This window comes from Quercus robur, chromosome 3 (genome assembly GCF_932294415.1).
Source record: "Quercus robur chromosome 3, dhQueRobu3.1, whole genome shotgun sequence".
NCBI classification, from domain to species: Eukaryota; Viridiplantae; Streptophyta; class Magnoliopsida; order Fagales; family Fagaceae; genus Quercus; species Quercus robur.
The window spans coordinates 58356752-58380874 of record NC_065536.1 but is presented as its reverse complement, the minus strand read 5'-3'; the positions used below and the strand labels follow the sequence as shown (position 1 = coordinate 58380874).

At 34.2% G+C, this 24123-nt stretch overlaps 2 protein-coding genes across 5 annotated transcripts; both read right to left on the bottom strand.

The window, feature by feature from the left end:
- Nucleotides 1-7925: 7925 nt before the first annotated feature.
- On the bottom strand, nucleotides 7926-12491 carry LOC126718577 (DNA-directed RNA polymerases I, II, and III subunit RPABC5-like). Its single transcript, XM_050420860.1, has 4 exons — nucleotides 12328-12491; nucleotides 11524-11582; nucleotides 8293-8387; nucleotides 7926-8196 (listed from the first exon to the last, which is right to left on the bottom strand). The coding sequence occupies exons 1-4, from the start codon at nucleotides 12361-12363 to the stop codon at nucleotides 8171-8173; spliced, it is 216 nt and encodes a 71-aa protein (XP_050276817.1). The 5' UTR covers nucleotides 12364-12491; the 3' UTR covers nucleotides 7926-8170.
- Nucleotides 12492-18556: 6065 nt separating this feature from the next.
- LOC126718576 (nucleobase-ascorbate transporter 6-like) lies at nucleotides 18557-23733 on the bottom strand. 4 transcript variants are annotated; one of them, XM_050420856.1, is made up of 15 exons: nucleotides 23294-23733; nucleotides 22916-23073; nucleotides 22427-22524; nucleotides 22124-22300; nucleotides 21929-22029; nucleotides 21382-21457; nucleotides 21192-21251; nucleotides 20925-21109; nucleotides 20564-20660; nucleotides 20107-20193; nucleotides 19770-19828; nucleotides 19587-19678; nucleotides 19431-19508; nucleotides 19175-19335; nucleotides 18557-19051 (listed from the first exon to the last, which is right to left on the bottom strand). In XM_050420856.1, the coding sequence occupies exons 2-15, from the start codon at nucleotides 23025-23027 to the stop codon at nucleotides 18833-18835; spliced, it is 1602 nt and encodes a 533-aa protein (XP_050276813.1). In that variant the 5' UTR covers nucleotides 23028-23073; nucleotides 23294-23733; the 3' UTR covers nucleotides 18557-18832. The 4 variants fall into 4 exon arrangements, with proteins under 4 accessions (XP_050276813.1, XP_050276814.1, XP_050276816.1 ...); XM_050420857.1 differs by having other exon boundaries at nucleotides 22916-23064; XM_050420859.1 differs by having other exon boundaries at nucleotides 22916-23057.
- Nucleotides 23734-24123: the final 390 nt, after the last annotated feature.

Here is a 24123-nt window from a genome sequence, read left to right as displayed (position 1 = left end):
TAACAATGTTACTAAAACAATTTTTTTTGCATTGCCTAACCAAACAAAATGCTAAAACCAAAACCAAAGCGTTCGTGTGAATAAGATTCTTTTTGGGGTGGACAAGGACACACACAGCTCCACCTTATCCGCATTTAACACACTGTTTTGGCACTAGGCTTCTCTCGAAATTGTTGGCCCTTTTTTTCTCTCTCGGTAATTTAACTTTTCACACGTACATGGCCCATCAAAACCCACAAAAGTACAATACTTCTATCTCATATGTAAAGGGCAGTAGTATTATTTTGACTGCGACCGAATTGGCTCAAGGGTCAGGTCAATAGTCTTAAATGCTCCCTTGGAATTTGAAAATTTTTAAGAGCCTTGCACCCTTGGTGGCATTGTCAATATTTTGTCCATGAGAGAAGATTGGGTGAATGTCCTATCACCACACTTGTACAAGGAAGAAAAAAAAAGGAAGAGGTTAAATTGACTCTTTGGTTCTCCAAACAAGAGGTTAAATTGACTCTATGGTTCTCCAAACATTGATTTGTTTGGTTTGCTCTCCCATATTTAAAACGTTCAATTTTAATTTTAGCCTCTAAAATTTCAAAACGGGAATAATTTGGTCCCCTCTATCTACTTTGCTATTTACAAGACTAACACGACGGTAAATTTTTTAGAGGTCAAATAGAACAAGTCATATCTAAGGAACCAAAATCAAATAAATCTCATATTTAAAGGACCAAAATTGAATCAACACTATAATTAAGGGATCAAAATTGAACTTATCACAAATTTTTAGTGATTTTTTTATTTACTAAAAGAAAAAAAAAAAAAAAAAACTCCATTTGGTTACAAGATTTAAGAAAAAGAAGAAAAAATTGTTTTGCTTTTTTAAAAGGAGATAAATATAAGGGGGTGAAGTATTTTGATGTAGGGTTTGACTTACCTCTCATATTTTTTTAGTTGAAATTTCTTTTTATTTTAACGAGAAACTGTCACATCACCTACTAACTAAATGAATGGTAGAGTTTAAAACCCACTACTACTTACTATTGTGTATTTAAAATAAAGAGACACATTCAGTTAAAAAAATACTGAAGATAAGCCAAACTCCGTAACTCTTAATTCCAATGATTTAGGATTCAACTTTGAGAATGTGCCAAAAAAAATGGTTTTTTTTTTTTTTGGGTGTGTATTCACCCCATTCATCATTCATTTTCTATATTTGAAATATTTTACTTACTATACTTAGTGGCTAGGCAAATAAAGTACCCACTATCCACGTGCGGAATATTAAACTCTATTATGCACAACTTTTTTAGAAAGGTTCAAAGTCCAATGTGGTTTAAGTAAACTCAAAGTGACATCCTTAGCAAATGTTTAAAGATTTTTCCATGGTAAAGCTTTTTCTATTGTATAAGCAACAATAACGATCTGAACTTTGTTTGAATGCCAGGCCCATAGTCTTCTTCTTTGTGTTTGTTTGCGGAAAGTGATGTATAGACTAATATCATTGGAACATCTTTGTAATTAAGTAAGTACTATTAAGCACTAACACAAATAAATCATCAAAGCCAGCAGCAGCCCAATTTTGATTCTTCTAGGTGCATTTTTGAAGGCAAAGTGGCAAACTCTGACTGAAAAACTCACCTACTCCAGTCACAGTGTCGGTTTGAGCCCCAGATCATGAAACACAAAGCTTGTGAAGTTCAAGAAATTAGATGCATGATAAATTTATTTAATAAACCATTGTTGGGTTATAAGGAATGATCTGATAGAATTCAGAGATAGATGACAAGCTTCTGAAGATTTTTTTACTCCTGGAAATCTGGTTTGATTACCGAACTTATTAGAATCCCAAAGTTTGAAAATTTTCTTCCTAAGATTTAACATGTGGTTAACATATCTGATTTAATGTCAGTCTATGTAAGCCATGTGATGTGTTGGGGATCCTAGTGATACTTATTTAATGAAAAAATGGACTAATAATGGGTCAAACATGACTCGTGTAGGGGACTACACACTTCAATATTATATGCAAAAGCCCTTAACGGCTTAACCTCTTACGGCAATATGGGTGTGTGGCCACCTTTGATTAATTTTAAACAAATAATTGGGAGGTATAAGGGTCTCACTTGTTGTATTACTTTGACAGCTTTAAATATAGAAGTCGATGGAATTCAAAGTCTATTATGTTCTGCTTATGGGGGCAACAAATTTTGGTCTTGTAAGTGTGTACCTTGGCTGCTAAACATTCTAATTTCTAATCAAACCTTTCCTAGCAAACAATGGTGTCTGAGGTGCTCTTGTTAGTGGGGCTATTGTTCTTGGTGCAAAGGACATGAGTTTAAAGTTGCTTTCTCCACATTCTTCCCCCATGATACAGAATACAAACTGTTCTTATTGTCTACTAATAGATTAATTATGTTAAAACTTTAAAAGTGTCAAACATTCAAGAGGAAATAGAGGAAAAAAATATGAAATATACGTAATTTAGTCAACACTTATGTACTGTACAATTCATTAGGCTGAGCAGGTTTAACTTTAGTTTTGTAATATTGTTATAAAACAATGAATTAGACTCGTTTTTTAGGAAAATGGGACAGTGGAATAAAGGTGTTTGATACTTGACCCTTTGAGAGAAGTGGCAACATATGTGGTGGCAACTTATATCCTTGCCGGCCGTACATGCTATGTTCTGCACTAGGTGTTTTCAGGCAGCAATAAATTGTGTTGCCTTGTTGTGGTGCATGCATGTCTACAAGTGAGCTATTGGGGGTGGCAGAAGCTATGCCAGCCCTTCGAGACGGCAGCTTCTCCTCGGTCTCAACACCACACCTAATTGTTTCCTCTTTGATTTCCTTTTGGATAGTTTGAAAAATAGTATCTTTAACCGTCCATTCATCAATTTGTTGTGAGACTTGATCTTGTTCAATGCCTAAAATATTTTCTTTAGAATTTAGCTTTATATTGTCAACCCCCAAATCTCTGTGTTATCTTGATTCTTGAACTTAGAATTGATAAAAACAATTTCTCAAGTAATAATCTTGATTTGGTTAGTGGATGATAAACTTTTCAACATAATCTTCTTGGTGCCATAATTTTTTTTTTAGCATTTTAACTTATTTACTTATGTACAACTTTTTATAACCTTGTGTACAACTATATTTTAATCCACTTTTAGAAAGGAAAAAAAAAAAATCAATCCACAAAAAAGGCCAAATAACCCAAGTGTCAAAGTGTAATCATCACTAGTATAATGGAATATATCATAATAATCACCGAGAAAAATAATAATAATAACTAATCAACGCTCTTTATTCTTTGCCCCAAATGAGTTAGATTTCTAGCTTAAGTTTTGGTATTGCTTCCACACAATTCTTCATGATATAAATTCTTGGACCAACCAACAAACAAATCTTGTTGTTGGTGGGATCATAAGGAAAAAGTTTGGCTTCAAACATATATAGAGCTATCTTGCTTCAATCTACTATATGGCAATTGAAGAGATAATGTATGTGTAGTTTTAGTCACATGAATAATCTTATAATTTACTGCATAATGAGTTGGAAAAGATAATTCCAAATACGTTTGGAGCCAAACTTTGTCCAAATCGTAATGTCATCACCCTTTGATCGAGGGTCATACCGTTGTTGTCTTCAAGAGTTCGAACTCAAAATCGACCATACACCAAGGGCCTAACTATTGGACTACTCCTTTGAATGGTATCATAAAATCTTTTCTATAAGTATTATATTAGTGGTTAGGAGTTAGGACTAAGATGGATCCTACCCATAGATGAAAAATAAAAGGTATACAATAAAATGGATATTTAAGGTCACACAATTTAAGATTGAGGATGTAGGCTGGTCTCACTTCTATAACTTCAAATTTTTATTTGGAACTAGTTCACTGAGTGGGGAAAAAGAAGAAGAAGAAATCCATTAGCTCTTGTGAAGAATGATTTTATTATTATTTTTTTTTCAAAGGCAGAGAAAGAACAAAAGATCCAAGGACTCGTCAAGAGCAAGTTAAAGTGCAATAATCAATCAATGGTATATTCTCTCTACTAGCTAATGGAGCACTTATGGTCCTTAACTAGATAATGCAGCATCTCCATTGCATTTTAGCAAGTGGGATTAAACTTTTTCAACTTAAAAAAAAAAAAAAAAAAGAATACATCTTTAGCAACGATGAGTGAGATTTGTCCTACAAAGGCTACAATACATATCAGAACAATATGGAAGATTGGGAAAAGTTTATGAGTCTGTAAAGCTCTTTGATTAACAAACCAATATCCTTTGATGAAATCTATGCTTTTTTTTCCCCTTTAATAAAATCAGAATAAAATATGATCTACCATTATGTCCTATAGGCAACTTTCTAAATCATGATGGAGTCAAAAACATATTTAGGTGATCAGCTCGAGAAATATTTTTTGGAATTTTGTAGATGCCTTGTAATCAAGTACCAGCAGTTCAAAATCTTCAAATTAAACACATAAAGAGTAAACCGTGATGATTGCTTAGTCAAAAGGAACATTTGTAATAGATTGCGTTTGAGGACCTGACTGGCTCTCTTAAGGCCCCATTCTTCTTAAAGATGGGAAAAGCACCACCACAATCATCACAACAACCAAAGGTCCAAAACAATGTTAGATAAGTAGTGCCAATTTTTAATGTCTTACCCAAGACTTATCAACATTTATCTTTGAAACAGATGGATAACTATGATATGACTGTAAAGGTGAAAGATGGATGTTAGTGACACAACCTTTACTATAGTAATAACGCTCTTATTAGTGTCTATATAATAGAAAAATTATCACATTTTAACTAACCAATCTCAAAATTCATTCATATTAGGTCATGCTAAGTTGGGTAAAAATACATAGTTATTAGTTACTACAGTAACCATGTAAATTTACACTGATACTATTCATTATGTATTTAATTTTTATTATTTCTTTATGTATCTTGAGAATAAATGAAGAGAATGAATGATGGTTATTGTGTTTGTAAAAAGAAGAACAATTTTAAAAAAATTGATATTTTAATAAAATATAGTGTGAAATAAATAGTCTGATGTATAGTGTTTTAAAAGGTGAATATGTAAAATAAAAAAAGTAAGTTCTTATACTAAAATAGATATGAATTTTTGCACAAATTAATGCAATTACTTACAAATAATTTAGTTTGATAGTGCTAAATGAAAATACTAAAATAGATCTAAATTATTGGTTAGGTGGTAGAAATATATACGTACAGTTTCAAGAAACAATTATGCAGACAACATTTTGTGTTGGTCCGTTGGTCGCTCTTGTCACATGTATGATTTTGGATTTAATCGCTTAAAAGATAAGGCTGCCTTAAGCTTTTCAAGACACGTTTAGGATTTAACATAAAAGACAAAGAAGCCTTAATTTTTTAGGGTCACATCTTCATAATGGCCTAATTCCTTGCCTTAACTGAAACAATTAGACCTCCTGCGTGCCTCTCCTTAGTTCTCTTTGTTAATCATTACAAATATGCTATGGATTTGTTGCACTATCAACATATGCTTGATTGCAAACCTTTGCCAACTCCATTTACTATCACTCTCATCTTAGAAAAACTAATGGAACATCTTTGTCAGATCATTCTCCCTATAAAAATATTGTGGGTGCTTTACAATAACTTTACCTATACACACACTCCCAAACTTGGACTTTGCTGTTAATCATGTTTGGCAATTCATGCAAATCCAACACACCTTCATATGGTTTTTGTTAAGGAATTGTGGATCATGGGATTGTCTTCAGGTCTGGTCCTTTGACTCTTTCTAACTACACCAATGTAGATTGGGCTGGTAACCCTTCTAATTTTCCTTCCACTTTTTGGTTATGTTGTTTTTCTTGAACCTAATCTATCGATTGGTTTGCATCACCTGTTGTTAAGTATTTTGGGTTCGTATTCTATGTTTTGTTTGTTTGTTTGATTTTTTTTTTTTTTTTTTTTTTAATGAAAAAAGGTAAAATCATGGAGGTAAAATCACATCCTACTAGGCATGATATACCACGAGATTCCCTCGTTGGCTTGCAGGCCTAGTGCTAATGAGTTCCACACTACTTGAATCTAAGTGTTATGGCAAGACGGACGAGGTGCTTAACCACTAGACCCCACAACGAGGTTAAGTAAACCATTGAAATTAATTTCACAAAGATTTAGAAGTCAAGTTAACCTCTAATGATGACAACTTGTAGATGTTTTCACAAGGACTTCACTTCTTAGCATTTCCAATGGTTAAAAGATAAGTTTTCCATTTCCATGGACATTTTTTAGAGACCGAGGAGAACTCGTTCAAGTCAAGCCCCATGTGAATGGGTTAGGTAATGTTAAGTATTTTGGGTTCGTATTCTATGTTTTGTTTGTTTGTTTGATTTTTTTTTTTTTTTTAATGAAAAAAGGTAGAATCATGGAGGTAAAATCACATCCTACTAGGCATGATATACCACGAGATTCCCTCGTTGGCTTGCAGGCCTAGTGCTAATGGGTTCCACACTACTTGAATCTAAGTGTTATGGCAAGGCGGACGAGGTGCTTAACCACTAGACCCCACAACAAGGTTAAGTAAACCATTGAAATTAATTTCACAAAGATTTAGAAGTCAAGTTAACCTCTAATGATGACAACTTGTAGATGTTTTCACAAGGACTTCACTTCTTAGCATTTCCAATGGTTAAAAGATAAGTTTTCCATTTCCATGGACATTTTTTAGAGACCGAGGTGAACTCGTTCAAGTCAAGCCCCATGTGAATGGGTTAGGTAATGTTAAGTATTTTGGGTTCGTATTCTATGTTTTGTTTGTTTGTTTGATTTTTTTTTTTTTTTTTTTAATGAAAAAAGGTAGAATCATGGAGGTAAAATCACATTCTACCGAGCATGATATACCATGAGATTCCCTCGTTGGCTTGCAGACCTAGTGCTAATGAGTTCCACACTACTTGAATCCAAGCGTTCTGGCGAGGCAGACGAGATGCTTAACCACTAGACCCCACAATGGGGTTAAGTAAACCATTGAAATTAATTTCACAAATATTTAGAAGTCAAGTTAACCTCTAATGATGACAACTTGTAGATGTTTTCACAAGGACTTCACTTCTTAGCATTTCCAATGGTTAAAAGATAAGTTTTCCATTTCCATGAATATTTTTTAGAGACCGAGGTGAACTCGTTCAAGTCAAGCCCCATGTGAATGGGTTAGGTAATGTTAAGTGCCTCTTAAAATGTGCAATTTCAACTAGTCATTTGACCTCCTAAATTAAGAATTTTACATGAAATGCCCGCTTATTTTTTTCCTTTAAAAGAAAAAATAAATAAAATTATACACCCCTCAATTTTTTAGAATTTAGGGGCCTCAAGCCTAGGCCTAAAATCCTGTTTGCATGGTACTTCATTGATACTTCATTGAATCCTTTCGTTTAATCCCCAGTGCCATCTATAGTAACCACTTGAGACAGGTCATTACTAATTAATTTTAAATTAAAATTCTTTTGCTTATTGGCTAGAAATCTCTCTTTGTGAAACTTAAATTTAAATCATTTGCTTATAGACTATGAAGCGTCACAGTATGAATAGACATTCAGCCCAAAATGAAAAGGACTCTTTATGAGTAAGCCGAACTGAGAGTGACAACTGACTCATTTGGTTAGGTATCTTGTACAAAAGAACCCAGATCGAATCTCCTGTATATCAGTGGCAACGTGTATTTCGTTTTTTTGAAGTAGGAAACATAAATAAAAGAAAGGTCCCCTCTCTAGTTGTGTCACTTATAAATTCAATATGCCTCTAATGGGAATAAAAATAAAAATGAGATTTAAGGATACAATTCAAACAAGGCAAGCGCACAATGATTGATAAAAAGAAATGGGTCACCAATGACAAATTATTTCACAAGAAACATTATCGCTCAAGCAACAAACATATTTTAATTTAGTGGATAAGATTCATACACATCAAAAAAATTCACAAGCAACAACAGAATTGTCACAAACACATCCATGCATATCTTCACTTCTGTCTTGCTCCAACTAAATAAAAAAGTTAAAAAGAGTCTTAAGACATAGACATTCACAAACAAAGACAAACATGCCCCACTAGACATTCAGTAAAACGAACTTTGGCTCACTTGCAAGCAACCCCATTCATCAAGTGGTCTCGTTCCTCTCCAGAGCTGCAATGAAGTGCAAATGTGAGTGCCAATAGAGCCATAAGCATTCCCCTAAACTGAAATGTTAATAGAGAGAGAAAGAGAGGGGAGAGAGATTACTGTTGTAATTCAGAAGCTTCTCAATGAGATCTACATGAGTCATAAGCATTCGTCTGCAGCAGTAACGGACCAACCCCAATCCATCAAGTGCATCTCTGCATACCACATAATTAAACATGAGTGCCACCAACTATTATCCGCTGCAAATTCATGCTTATAATCAAAACTAATACCAGGTAACACTGTTGACTACCTGTCAAGATCATACTCCAAGAATTCAAAACAAAGCACATTTCTTAGCCGGTCAAATTATATTTGTTATTGTATTATACTCAAAAGAGAATACACACGTGTTCCTAAGCACAGGTACAAATGGCTTGAAAATTAAGCCCATATTGATCAATGATGTATATGGACCCAAACCAACTGCAAGTGCATACAAAATATCCCCTTTTCACATACGCTTTCAAATTCTGATAAATTTTAAGGTGCTTCTTCCTTAACAAATTCTCCTAATTGTCTCAAGCATTAAATTACAAAATCTCAATAATATCTTACAATGTTGAAGACAATTTTGCATCATATTACCCACAACTACACTACCCTACACTTAGAGATTCACATGACTAAATTAGTCTCACAGTGATCAAAATAGATACTTTATATTCACAACATATAATCACCACCCTCATTTTCTTATAAAAACTTAACAATAATAATTGTAGTGACCCAAAAAGGGGGGACTTACATTCCATGGAATCCCACATCGCCTAGAGAAGCACATGAGAATGTGTTTATAAAGAATGACCTCCCTTTAATGTGTAGAGGCCTTTCCCCCCGCTGCTGTATGCTTTGAGGGAGAACAAAACCGTGAGGAGTATGAGGCCCCAAAGTGAACAATATCTACACAGGCGGGGTGGGGTCGTTATAAATGGTATCAGAGCCATGCCCTAGCCAGAAGTGTGGGCTCCACACACGAGGATGTGTGTGCCTGTAAGAGGGGTGGATTGTAGTGACCCAAAAGGGGGATCTTGCATTCCATGGAATCCCACGTCGCCTAGGGAAGCACATGGAAATGTGTTTATAAAGAATGACCTCCCTTTGATGTGTAGAGGCTTTTTCCCCCACTGCTGTATGCTTTGAGGGAGAACAAAACCGTGAGGGGCATGGGCCCTAAAGTGGACAATATCTACACAGGCGGGATGGGGTCGTTACAAACACATTCCCATGTGCTTCCCTAGGCGATGTGGGATTCCATAAAATGTAAGACCCCCCTTTTTGGGTCACTACAATCCACCCTCCTTACGGGCACATGCATCCTCGCGTGTGGGACCCACACTTCCGGCTAGAGCATGGCTCTGATACCATCTGTAACAACCCCACCCCGCCTGTATAGATATTGTCCACTTTGGGGCCTCATACCCCTCGCGGTTTTGTTCTCCCCCAAAGCACAAAGCAGTAAGGGAAAAGGCCTCTACACATTAAAGGGAGGTCATTCCTTGTAAACACATTTCCATGTGCTTCCCTAGGCAATGTAGGATTCCATGGAATGTAAGACCCCCATTTTTGGGTCACTACAAGAATAGTGGCCACTCTTATTTTTTTGATAATGGAAGCAGCAGAACCCACACAGCAGAACACAAATGGACAGCTACAAGACCCAGGTGTAAAGATTTCACTTACACAAACTACTAGAACTAAAGACTGTTCTAACTTCACTAACAATACTCAAAGCTATCTAATAATACCCTAATTTGCACAGAGGATCTTGCTTAGGATTGAGTTGTTCACCTTGCTGCTGCCCTCTATTCTACCCCTTACATTCCATTTGATACTCTTACAGATTTGTTCCTCTGTCTGAACCCTCACCCCCATAGATTCTATTGTTGCTTTGAATCCACAGGTAATAAACTGTTGCCCACCAAACCAATTTGCAGAATGTGGTTTGTAGAATAGCTCCTTTCAGATGAACTGTTCCCAGCTATCTAGATCATCCCAGTTCTTAGGAATTCCAATCACTAAGCAAAGGGCCATAATCTGCTAGTGAAAGAACAAGCAAAGAACACATGGTCTCTACTCTCTATGTACCTCCTACAGAAATTACAACTACTGCCTCCATTAAAATCCCATTTCACTGGCCTAATTTGGTTGAGAGTCTATCCCTCATAGATAGCCAGCCAATAAAGCCATGTTTTTGGATGGTATTAGGGAATCAAACAAGCTTCCACCATGAGACTTCAGCCTTATGACTCTTAGTTTTTGCTCAAGTACAAACTTCAGCAGTCTAGCTATCTAGCTATACGCCTGAGCTTGAGCAGATTCCTACAACTTCAAGAAAAAACTTGAGGAATCTTAACATTCCAAAAACATTTTCCTTTTAATAGATTCTCATGAACCTAGGCTATGGGTGCATATCTGTTTGGGTGATTCCAATATAATTGTGCTACCTCTTTTTCCTTTGCTAATATTGCCCACTTTCTATTGCAACTTGGTATTTGAGTTGTGAATGTGGTATATAGAACTAATGCTTTTATTTGATGTTGAACATTCAATACCTTTCCTCTATAGATGTAATTAACGTTTGAAATTTTTATACCTTTCCTCTGCAGATGTAACTAAGGTTCTCTTTGTGCTGGAACTAACAATCAAGAGAGTGAAGGTACCACCGCCCCAAATAGGAGAGTTATGCAACTGTTTTTCATAACAGCTACCAGATTTGCCATCATATTTTTAGAAACATAGTTCTTCTGGTAGAAAAATGAGCTACAAAGACTGATTAATGTGTATGTTAATTCCTATTTTAAATATTCCCTGTACAACTTTTGGTGACCATCCTAAAAAACCTACATCTAAAGCAACAGGGATTTGTGTTTGTATGAATTGCTATTATTGTGTAATTAGTTTGCTTCCTGATATCATAGCAATTGAATTAACAGCCAAGCCAAGGTTTGTAATTCCAATGGTTTCAATTGCTTTTGTTTCTCATTCTAAAAGTTAGCTTCTAATTAAAGTGAGTCTTACAATGTTGTTTACTATGAATATTCTTTGATAGTATTTATTTGTGCCTTACATGTATTACCAAACACAAATTCAATACATTCAGCAGAAAAATACAGGAGGAAAAAAAGAAGAAGCTTCCAATAATACAACAAGATGTTATATTTGTTTAATAATATCATCTATTTATCTGCATTTTTCGATTTCTGGTTACTATAACAGTTTTTAATCATATATTGATATAAGCAAACTCTTAACAATATATCCCTAACAAATAAGCAAAAAAGTTCTTACCCTTCGGAGTAATCTGACTGGAGAAGGTCAAGATACATGTCCCATTTGTTTCCAATCACCTATACAACAAACAAAAAATTGACACAAGCAACAGTTTTCCATGTTTTATAGGGATGGAAACTTGTTTTGGTAACCCAAATAAAATACATAACAAAAACTCCTATCAAATCTTAAAATGCATAGCAAATTGAAAACAGCTGCAGACTTGTTTTCGGTTTCTACTTTTCAAACCCAATGAAAACACTGACAAAACAGTTTGGAAAGCCACACTATAATGAAACCGCGCTCTAATTCAAACCACACCAAGAACATAACACAGGTTTTACTGATTTTTTTCCCCCATTTTTTCTTTGTAAACGTAAAAAGACCCTTTTTTTTCCTTCCTCTTCACATCCCAAGACCCATGTCTCTCTCTCTCTCTCTCCTTTCCAAATTTCCCTCTTTTTTTTGTGTGATTGAACATATCTACTCAACCTTGACTGTTCACTTTTCAGCCTCTTGCCTCCATGTATTTTGAAAATTTTATTGGGGGAGCAATAAGGAGGTAGTGAGAGTCAACTACGAAGGGTGAACTTGGATGAATAAAGTTTATGGATTTAGAGAAGTTTGAACAACTGGGGTTGTTGGAACATGAACAAAAAAACCCTCCTTTGTCACCAAAACAAAAAAATCCTCCACAATCACACACACCACAAAACAACAAAACCTCCAAAGTTTTGTTACTCAAAAACAAAAACCCATCACAGTCAGAGTCATAGATATGATAATAACAATGAAAGTAACTATGAGAATAGAATAAGGTACCTTGCCGCAGGTAAAGCAACGAACTGGAATTATCATCTTCGCGCTTGCCTTAGCTGCTGTCTTCTGCTGCTGCCGCCCTCTCTCTCTCTTTCTAAAGAGGGAATCGGCCTTTTGAATAGTAAACTTTGTCTTTGTATTTGTTTTGGTGAGAGCACACACAAATTTACTTCTATGTCCCGATTGGGTGGCGAAACAAGTAAAATATGTACTGGATCCTTTCGGGGGTTTTTCTGTCTTCTTACAAATTTTTCCTAGGTTACCTTTTTGCCCTTTTTTAATATTTTACTACTAATAACCATGGTTTTTGTCCCTTAATTCTACTCGTTAAAGGCTTTTTCGTCCCCTCAAACGAAAAAAAAAAAAAAAAAATTGTATGAGACGGTATATGTCACATACTTTCTCCTCCAACAAACTTTACATGATTAATTTATTTATTTACACGGTTAATTATCACTTAAATTTTAGACAGTAAGTTGGTACTATATTATTGGTTTAAATTTGAACAAATTACTTAAATTATATTTTTGTCCATCAGTAATAAACTAATAGTCAATAACAATATGACAACCGACATCTTGGATTTTATATTTTTTTTATAATCTTCAATATTATTCAACCAAATTAAAGTACAACAAGGGAAGAACAGTCAACCTCACAAACTGTTCTTGACACATTTGGAAGATTGAGATTATTGAAACAAAACGACTAGAAATTAGAAAGGAAGAGTTTAGTAGCAGCATGCCATGTGATGCTGCTTTACATTCTCTCTTGACCCAATTGAAAGAACAAAAAAGAAAACACTCTTGGAGACTAAGCATGTTGCTGATGGACCAATCTGGGGCGGTTGGTGAGGAGGTCAAAGGATCAAAACAATTTTTCATGTCTCCCTCAATGGCAATGCGGGGCCATCTTTCATCCTTAGCAAGCTGGATAGCCCAAAGAATGGCTGCTTCTTCTGCTCTAAGGGGGGAGCATGTAGGAATAGTTCTTGCCCAAATCTTCTGGACTTCACCTTTGTAGTATCTAGTCAATTTAGATTTGTTGTGCAAGTGTTATGGACATAAAATTTCTAAATATATATATATATATATATAATGCATAAAAATTTCACATTAATGTTTTTTTTTAAAGAAGAAAACTAAGCCATGTTTTTTTTTATAATACATATGCACTATAATTAAATAACATTTTTTTCAGTGTCCAAAAGATTAAAAATCCAAAAAAAAATTTATAAATGAATATAAAAATATATCTATTATTGTTAAATTAAAAATTGTCCCAGAAGTTTAATATATTAGAAAATGGTAAAGTTAATCATTTAATCACATAATTTTAACACTCTCTCTTGCATGTGGGCTCAAACTCTCTTTTAATAGGTGAGACCTAACACGTGATATTTTAAATGGGCGGTAAAGTGGAGAAGACAGAGATTGAACTCATGACCTCTTACTTTGATATTATATTAAATTACTGATTATTCTTACTGTGATATCATATTAAATTACTGATTATTCCAAAAGTTTAAATTATTGAAAAATGGTAAATTTAATCATTTAACTACATAATTTTAACCACATAATTTTAACAATTATTCCAAGGTAAAAATTCATTTATAACATGATACCCAATTTGTTCTAGAGAATATTTATAAAAAAAAATAAAAAAATTAAAAAAATTTAAAAATCCATACCATGGATCTCAAATCTATGCATGAAGTAAACATTATGATTAGCTCTCATTGTGAGCGTATCCAATAATTGCTACAATCATCTCTTAGAAATCTAAAACAACTACTTGTCTCTACTATATTTTTCATAAGAGTGTTAGTTTTCTTGTTGGTGAATGATGAATCCATTTATGGCAAAAAGCAATGATTTAGACGAAGAATCATTTATTAGAAAAGGCCCCAAGGACATGAATTTGTAGATCAGAGTATTTATTAGTAGTCTCCATGTGAATGCAACTCCTTCATTGTTAGGTTCCTATGGTTATTTAAAAATGCATTAGTTCTAATTGGAGGCAAAGATAAACCTTATAATGGTTTGGTAGTTGGTCATATAAATACACTTCATAATCTACAATAGATGATGAGTTAAAAAAATTGAAACTTTCCACCAATACAAACTTTGAAACCTAAAGACTAGAATATAAAATGGATTGAAGAGAAGATTTTATGTTATGAAGTTGATTGTCATTCTCTATCATGATATGGATGTCATCACTCCTTATGATACCAATGAACCTCTTAGTCATTGCTATGCTACCAATGGTTGGTATTTTTTACTCGATCGCAGGTTACCAAATTATATGAAAACAATATAGCTAACCTATTACTAACTAATAAAAGTTACACTTTTATATTCGAAGTTAATATCCTTTTTTTGTTAATTATATTAACACAATCATATTTTTCAAAAAAAATGTTGGAAATAAGCCAAAAATAGAACACAAAAAACACAATTTAAATGAAATGTTAGGTTTTGTAATGCCTTTAAAGATTTAAAACTGCTAGTGTTTATAAGTGCCATATATTCATCATAAGCATCCCATCATTTTCTCCATCGGGTTAAAAACAATTATAGTCATGATCATAAACTCATGATAATCTTTTGCTTGCAATCATGATCATAAACTCAAAACAACACTATAAAATAAAACTAGCAAACACATTAACTTGAAATACTAAAATTTTGGATTAATTTATAATTGCATGAACGTAAATTCAAAATGGAAATTAAGTTAACAGCCACCATGGAAGCCAATAGGATAAAACAACATAGAAACTAACATCAAAATGAACACAATTTTTTAAGATTGAAGTAAAACAAAATAGACCGAATTGGACTAAATTGGACCGAAATAAAGCCAAGTGGACCGAATTGACTGATTGGACCGAAATAGAACTAAGTGAACCAAAATGGATTAAAGTTTATCAAAATGGACATAAATGCTATGCTAATGTGGCTCAATAACAGTGTAACAATAATAAATGTTATGTTCATCTTCTAGATATTATATAGATATGTTTCAAAATCAATAATGTACTTTAATGGGTCCTTATACTTTATTTGTTCAAGTGCCTTACAATAACAATAATAGCAAAATCTTAATCTCAAAATTTGGCCTTACAATGTTTATTGTAAGGACTGAATTTGGATTGGACCCAAAATAGGATTGGGTTTTAGCCCAATGAGCCCAAACAATGAATTTGTAAAGCGTGGGTGAAAGAACTAGTTCTATTCAGTAAGAAAGACAATAACAGTTGTTTATTTGAGAGAATCAAACACAAGTAAGATAAGAAAATCTGTCATCAGCACAGTCTGAGGAGCTATGTTATAATGTCAAGTTTATGATCAAGGTTACAAGAGTTCAAAGGATTATTACAAAGATTTATTGGTTTTTCGATCTCCCATTCTTTAGGCCACCTTTCCATGCTATATACTATAATTTTGGTATCATCCCCATGTGTAGGTTAGGTGCTAGGAACTCCTTCTTGTCCCATCCAACACCTCCCAGAACCTTCAACTAGCAACTGTAAGGCTGCTTCACCATTGTTTAGGCATCACATCCATATTAATGCAGCTAGAGAGTTAGTTGAGATGCATTTAATGTGGAGGTAACAATTTTTGTAGATATTTGTTGCCTCTCTCTACTCCTCTCTTATCCAATGTCTAACTTCTAACCGTCATGCAACCTTGAAGGATGTTTAAGATGATAAGACATTCCGACTGACCTCAGATCTCCATTTCCAGTATGACTTTTCTCCTCGGACATATTTTGGACTATCATATACAATCCTTATTTCTTCTTCTTCTACAATTCCCATAATAACCTTATTTGACCATCCTCGGACTAGTAAATATCCTCGGATTGGCCCCACAGGGCCAATTCGTACAGTTTTAATAATACCTTCTGGCTAATTGGCCCCTACATTTATTATTGTTCTTATCTATACTTTTAGTCTACTTATAAATCATTCAAATTCCCTTGACGGTATCTATATATTAAAATAAAAAAATGTTTTGTGGGGGCTTGTGCCCAGGTGATCAATTCTGGCCCACTAAACTTAGGCTTAAGATCAGCTTAAGTAGCTAAGGCTAGCCCAAGAGATTGAAGTTGGCCTAAACCTTGTAGGAATAGGTCCAACCCAACGATAAGTATGTCAGGGTCTAGAGAGTATTGTTCGGGGAATTCCACAGTGTTTGGGTTGATTTAGCCCCACTATTGATTGATAAGACAATGGAAGATCAACAAGGAAGTGGACTAATTCAGGTCGGCCCCTGAATACTATTAGTGCCTTTGGGGAGTTCGCTGTCGAAAGCCATTTGGTGTCAAAAACAAGTTTCGGGAGAATTTTCAGAAAACATGATTGTTTTCTAGGGATTTTGGGTGAAAGTAGGATTGCATGAGAACTGGTGAAAAAGTAATGATTTGAATCCCACTAAGGGGAGACTATATAAGGGAGTGAGGGTAAACAAGAAGGGGTTGGTTTTTTTTGGGTTGGGGAGAGAAAAAGTGAGAAGAAATTGAGAGGGAGAAGAAACAGAGGGGATGAAAGGGAGAAGGTTAAGAGAAAGTAAGAAGCAAAGTCAAAGGGTAAGGGGGTGTTAGGCTGGAAACCACAGGGATAATAGATATTGGACTATTCAGGCTGCGTTTGAAGCAAAATCTGTAGGATTGTGAGGAAACCCACCAACATTTAAATTGGGAGCCCAAATCCACTGTCCTAGATAGTATCATTCACAAGTTTGGGGTACCACATGTTTATAAGTAATTTATGGTTTTTTAAAGACGGTGAGAAATACTTCTCATTAAATATGTTGCACCAACAACTCAAATTTGTACCCCCCTTGAACCCCCAAGCACTAAGTACCAATTCGGCTTAAGCGCTATCGGTATAAGTGAACTTTTGTAATTGATATTGACATTAAACCATGAAAGAATGATAAGCATGAATCTCTGGGGTTGTTTGGGAAATTGAGAGTGCATAAGCTTAGGTCCAATCTCAATGTTTTTTTTTTACAATTTTTATTTTTTAGTTTTTTTAATATTTTTTAGGGTAAAATACTATTTTGGTCCTAAATTTTACTAAAAGTTTATTTTTTGTCCCTAGAACTTTAAAAAGTTCTTTTTTCATTCCTAAACTTTGTAAAAAGTTTTTTGAATAGTATAGAGACAAAAATAAGGATGAAAAAAAAGTTTTTTTCAATAATTTAGGGATGAAAAACAAATTTTTAGTAAAGTTTAAGGATATAAATAAAACATTTTCAATAATTTAGAGACAAAATGAACTTTTTAATATTTTAAAGATGAAAAATGAACTTCTTAAAGTTTAGAAATGAAAAACAAACTTTTTGTAAAGTTTAGAGGCCAAAATAGTATTTTACTTTTTTTATTTAACAATTCTTAAGACCAACTTTCTCTTTATACGAGTATCTATAACATCTGCGTAACACGTGAACCTTTATTCACCAAAACTTTTTTTTACCAAACCTTAAATTTTTAAACCAGTCACTCTACACTGAGCTAACCAAATGAGATTTATGTGTTACAATATGTTAAAGGTATTTTGATGTTGATTAATTAGGTAAATTTGAATCATGAATGCAACCTTGGAATTAGTAGCGACATGATGAACATGGTAAGCTAGAAAGATTTACTAAAAATAAATAAAAAAATACTTGGTAAAATGTTTGGCAATTGGAGCATTAAAAAAATTTGAAAAAATTGGGGAGAGTTAAAATAAATTTATTTTTTTTAAAAAAAACACCCAAGGTAATGGTTTGGTGGAGATTTCTCAAACCAATTATGTGACGATGGGTAAAATCATTCATGTGTACTTTTAATAAACACATGATTTATTTAATTTATTTATGATTTATTTAAATAATACATGTGGATGATTTTATAAGTTGTCCGCTAATATGTAAGAAGATGAGTTTTGCATGTAAATGTTATTTAAGAAAGACAAATTTCCCTTATACATTTGTGTAAAACTTTCTCATGCATCACGTGGGCTAAGTCTAACAACTAATATTGTAATTTATGTTTAGATTATAATGATATAGGCTACGGGTTTTAGCTCAATGCCTCAGTGGGCATTAGGAAGCTCATTATGAAATGAGAGATGGGGAGATCCAAACCTTACTCATTGGTTAAATCCCCATTACAAACAAAGCTCTTGCCAAAAGTTTAAACCCTACACATCTCCATAAAAGGACACATGAAATACCACTAGAGCCATAAATCTTGTATTGTACTGAAAAAAAGATAGCAACTTTACATTTTTGCCAGTGCAATACCATTTTAGGTGGAACCTGAGGGAGGACTACTCAAGGGAGGCTGCGAAAAGAAGGTATTCATTAGTACTGCTAAGTTGATTTATATAGTTAAACAACTTACGATAAAAGAGAAAAATGCGATCGATGTTACATAGTGTGATACCAACAAAGTGATATTGGAGGAGCATGATTTGGTTACAAGTCAAAACTACATGCCCCAAAGATCAAACAGATGGGAAAAACTTGTTCAGATTGAACGGCAGGGAATAGAATTCCTCGCTTCTTGTGTCTGTTTTGAATGACCGGAACCTATCCCACCAATGCATGCCTCTATCTTTCCTGGTTTGATTGTCTTTCCGGTGCAGTGTGACGTCAAGGAAAAAGGCCAACAAGCCAGCAACAAATGCTTCCGATGAGAAGGGCACGTTGATCATATCGTTGAACTGCAAAAACAATAGAGACATTTGATTAATACCCACACAACCAAGGAAGAAAATTCTTTTGATTGGTCTTGAAAGACGATAGAAGTTATATCAAGCTAGATACAGGACAGAGAAGTTGTGTACCCATCTTGCTTCAGTGTGGACAGGACCATAGCCTTTAACAACTGTATATTCATTGAAGTATTGAGGTATTGATAAGCCCATGTAAATAGAGAAGCCTAATACAAACTTTGTCCTGAAGCTGTTTAAATTGCAAAACTGAAGAAGACTGAGGCCTGCTGAACCTGCTCGTGTATTATGAAAAAGTATTAAACAAATTATCCTTGAATTGAATTATAATGATGATTTAAAACCTGCTCCATAAGTTAATAATACCTACCCACATAGGCAAAGAACAGGCAGTATAAAGCTGCAATGATTGGTGCTGGGATTGAAGCAAAGACAGCTCCAAATTTTCCTGTATAGAATTTATATGTTATATTACATGCAACAAGGAGACAGATTTGAGTGTGAATTTCTTGCATGAATTACTCACCAAGGATGGAAAAGAAGATCATGAAACCAGCTGATATTTGGACAACCCTTCGGCTACCAACACGTGTCAATGCTAATAAACCCGCATTTTCACTAAAAATAACAAAGAACGATATAATAGTTTGTCAATAATTGATAGATAAGAATATTTCTAAGGATTTGGTGATTTGAACAAGATTCTTACACAGAAACTGATGACCCAATTCCAGTTCCAAATATCCCAGAGAACAGAATGCCCACTCCCTGATGTTACAACAATAAAAATGTAAGTGTTAAAAAGGACAAGAAAAAAAAAATGCTTCAGATATTAAGTCAACCAGAAAAAATATTGTTACAATTATATAGTCAGATCCCATAGGCTAACAATATAATTTTAGTAAATAAGCAGGGCAAACAACAGCTCTCAGATATTAAATTGGTGCACGTTGATTTGTGCATCCTATAAACCATATACCTATAAACCATATAAGTGTAAACTAGTAAAATGAGGGTGAAAATACAAGGCAATCGTAACCTGTTACCTGCCAACCAACACCACGGCTAAGAATAGAAGGTGGCAGTGGAGTTGCACTTGCATACCTTGACACAGCAATGAAAGCACCTGTGGACTGTTCAAACATAAAATCATGCAGAAATTAGCAAAGTTTACACAGTAGCATATCAATATAGTAAGTTTCCATTCTTAATGAAACAAACCATTAAGCATGCCAGAATTGAATAATTTATAAGAAATTTCATGTAATCAAGCATTAAATTAATTTCATTATTATATTGTTGAGAATATCAATAAGCATAGCAAAATTATAGTCATTCTATGCCTGTAATAGGGGAAAAGCTTAATTAATTAGACTTAATAACTATTAAGATGGCACTCCACCTTCAATAAACAATAAAAACAGCAGTGTGCTACTGGGCAGTATTCTACAAGTAACAATGGACTCATGGAAATATATTGGACAAGCACAGAAGTAAACAAACCTCTACAAGAGCAACAAATGAAACAGTCATCATAGCAAAAGCTTCTCCCGCATCAAACGTGGGAGCTCCCCATTGAAAAGGATATGGAACTCTTATCCTGCACAAAACAGTGTTTGACAACAATAAGGGACAGAAATCACCAAAATGACACCTCATTGTGCCTTGTCAATTGACAACAATAAGGCACAGGAAACATCTCAATTGATGCATCTCATTGCAAGAGTCAGATGTCAGTGTTGTAAAAAGAAATATCTAATTTGTTCATGTGTAACACCTCTAAGCAATGTATGAGTTGAAATCCAGTAAAAACATAACATCATAACTATATTTCACATGTAAAAAACAACTACAAGAGCCTTACCATGGAGCAGCGCCAATAATTCCAGCGTGATCAGTTCTACAACTTAATTGAGTTTTAGGCCCTGTATTCTTGTAAGCCCCACCCACAGTGAGCAGATGAGCATAAATCCAAACAATCGCCACCGAGAATATAACAGCAAAGCGATCAAAGACATGCTTCTCCCCACGTATTAAATGAGGTACATACTGCCAATCATTGATATTATGTTTAGAATGGTTGCCTACGCTTAGAAAAGAGAAATAACTGCAAATGATGATTGAAGATTACCTGTGAAATTAGTATCAGAATGATGAGTTGTGGCAGCCCAATCTCCACGCATTTTGCAAGCTAGACATTCAAAGTCAATAGCATATGAATCAGATACAATTTCAACAAGATATTAAGGAGGCAGAAGGCAAGGGGGAGTGGAAGAAAGAAGTGGTAATGACATTTTTGTTGGAAATAAATAGTTACATACCACAGGAAAACCAAACTCATATAGCCCAAAACCTGACAAAGCAACTAGGGGAACAGCAGCAATTGGACTTAGGAACCTGGATAAATGTAGAGAAACATTAACACAGACCAACATAATTTGAGAGGAACTTGCAGCATGAAAAACACAATTAACAACCAAATTCACCAAATTTTGAATTTTTTTGGGTCAATTTAAGTTGTGTTTAATTGAAAATGTCATCGGAAATTAGAATCATGGAATATTTATCACAACTAGCAGTTCATACTAGCTCACATAGCACTTTCTCCTCCCCGAGAAAAGATGGAGGATAAAGCTGTGAGTTCAAAATCCACTGGATACATAACTTATCAGTAAAAAAGAAATAGGAGGTGACACTAGCACCACACAAAGATTATTTTGAAGGAATAAGACTAATCTAAAACAAGTACTAGTGGCAACAACTATGGATTTTAGTATATAACAACAGCTTGTGCAGACAAGCCAATGAAGGACCACTGCAACTGCAAAATCTAGTAGATTGCAATCATATTATAAAGTACTAACCAACCTCGCAACATTACGCCAAAGTCCACTAAAGCCAATTACGATCTGGAGAGTCGATGCTACAATAAGAGCACCCTGAGTTCCACGCATTATCCTTTCAAATTTCTGTTAATACATTACAAATCAGCTAAACCAGGATCGTGATATAAAAACAATAGTGGAGCAGTAACCAAATTCGTTGGGATTCCAATGGACAAACCTCCTGTGGATTTAAAACATCACTGTATCGACCAGCCAAAATGATTGAAATGGTTGCTGGCACAAAGGTATAAGAAGCTCCAATCACAGCAGGTAGCCGAGTCCCAAAAAAGGTTTGAAACAATGTGTTCAAACCAGCCACAAACAATATTGTCTGAATCATTTTTGCTTTCTCCTCCTAAAAACCAAAAAAATTGCATTCTTAACTAAGGAGCACAGCTCATATAAATCAAAAACATCCATATAACAAAACAAGAAACATCAAAATTGTTGTCCAATTATGAATGTCCTTGTCAAAACTTACATTGCCTCCTCCCATCTGTGGAACAAGAGATGCCGGGATCAAAACAGTTGTGCCAAGCATCACCAGGTAATGTTGGAAACCAAGTAGAATTGCCTCGGCTACATTTAAAAAACCAACCCCTCAATTCAAAATAATTACATTTTTTTTTTATAGAAATGAATGCTTGTCAATAATAAAAAACAGAATAATGCATAGAAGTTTGTTATATATATACAGAACAACAAATTTCAGAACTTTGTTAGATTTATCAAAAGAGTTCCATTAAAAGTTCACACTACCAACAAATATAGAATAATGCACAGAAGTTCCCTGTGAACGTCACGATTAAACAATAAATTCATGTTTGCTGAAACTAAGAATACAGCATTAATATTGTATATACACTACATAGAATCTCTCAAAGCAATGAGTAACTAATGTAAACAGGGCACAGAATCAACAGACTCAACAAAAGAATAAACTGGGCAAAAAGAAATTGGAGAAACTCACGCCATGGTGGAGGACTAGTTATGCAGAAAGAAATATTTGGGAGCTGATCTTTGGATGGATGTGGCTGTAACTCTTCTTGTTTTGGTGGTGGTGCAGCTTGTCCACCTGCCATCTTTGTTTCTCTTCTTCTTTACTTTTCTTTCTTTTCCCTCAAAAGACTTAAACCCAATAACAAAATTAGTCCTTTTAATTACTTACACACTTCAAAACCCAAATCTCCAAATAAAAAACCAACTTCAAAAAATTCTCCCACTTCCAAAGGAAGATAACAAGAAATCAGAAAATCTTCACGAAAACCCATATGTCCCATACCCCCAAAAAGAAACCTTTACCATTCCAAAACTAGCTTAATACTAAGACCAAGAAAAACTCACTTACAAGGAGTGTATTGTGTATAATATGTGTAGTAGTAGTAGCAGCAGCAGCACTTATCAGAAACCAAGCGTTGCAGTGAAAAATACTCAACAAGCTAGAACAACTTTTTTTTTTTTTTTTTTTTTTTTGAGAAGTATCAACACACACACACACAGGGAGAGGGAATCCAAGCTAGAACAACTTGGGAGAATCAAAAGGGTGTGTTTTTAATGTGATTACATATAACATAATGCGTTAGATTACAGCCCAAGATAAGAGCCACTTGGAGTCCAAGAAAACATACAGTGAACGTGATTGTTAAGAAGGAAAAAAAACAAAGGGAAAAAAGGAAAAGAAGAGAAAAGCAAAAGGAGAGAGAGATAGTGTCTGTGTTCCCTCCTAAAGTGAGAAAGAAACCAAAAATTCCTACTCTGTGACCCAAAAGAATCTCTTACTTCATTCTTTTGTAAGCTTAATCTCCATTTATTTATATTTGAGGCTTCTTTTTCTTCAATCACGTAAAGATAAAGTTTGTATAAAAGCATCTCCACCGTCACCTTTACCAATCTGTTAACCACTATTTTATTGTATTACTGTCACTTTAAAAACAGCAAAACCCAGAACCTTTTGTTCTGTAACCACGTCCTCTGGACTCTAGTTACTACTTACGTAAAAATAATAAAATATAACAGTATTTTTTTTTATTAAAAAAGAAAAAGACTTTAAAAAATGGGTCTGTTTAATGTTGAATTTTATAAGGTAGTTGATTTTTTTTTTTTTTTTTTTTTTTTTTTTTTTTTTTTTCACATAGTAAGTTGAGTTATTTTCAATTTTTAGAGTATTTGTTTATTTGC

Excerpts from the sequence above, each read along its gene's own strand:
- LOC126718577 (XM_050420860.1), bottom strand. The coding sequence starts at position 12,363 with ATGATAATTCCAGTTCGTTGCTTTACCTGCGGCAAG. Across the intron at positions 11,583-12,327 it reads GTTGCTTTACCTGCGGCAAG|GTGATTGGAAACAAATGGGA; the intron begins GTACCTTATTCT and ends TTTGTTGTATAG. Across the intron at positions 8,197-8,292 it reads GAAGCTTCTGAATTACAACA|CTCTGGAGAGGAACGAGACC; the intron begins GTAATCTCTCTC and ends ACTTCATTGCAG.
- LOC126718576 (XM_050420855.1), bottom strand. The coding sequence starts at position 23,027 with ATGGCAGGTGGACAAGCTGCACCACCACCAAAACAAGAAGAGTTACAG. Across the intron at positions 21,110-21,191 it reads TTCTGATACTAATTTCACAG|TATGTACCTCATTTAATACG; the intron begins GTAATCTTCAAT and ends AATGATTGGCAG. Across the intron at positions 20,661-20,924 it reads ATTATTGGCGCTGCTCCATG|GATAAGAGTTCCATATCCTT; the intron begins GTAAGGCTCTTG and ends TGTTTTGTGCAG.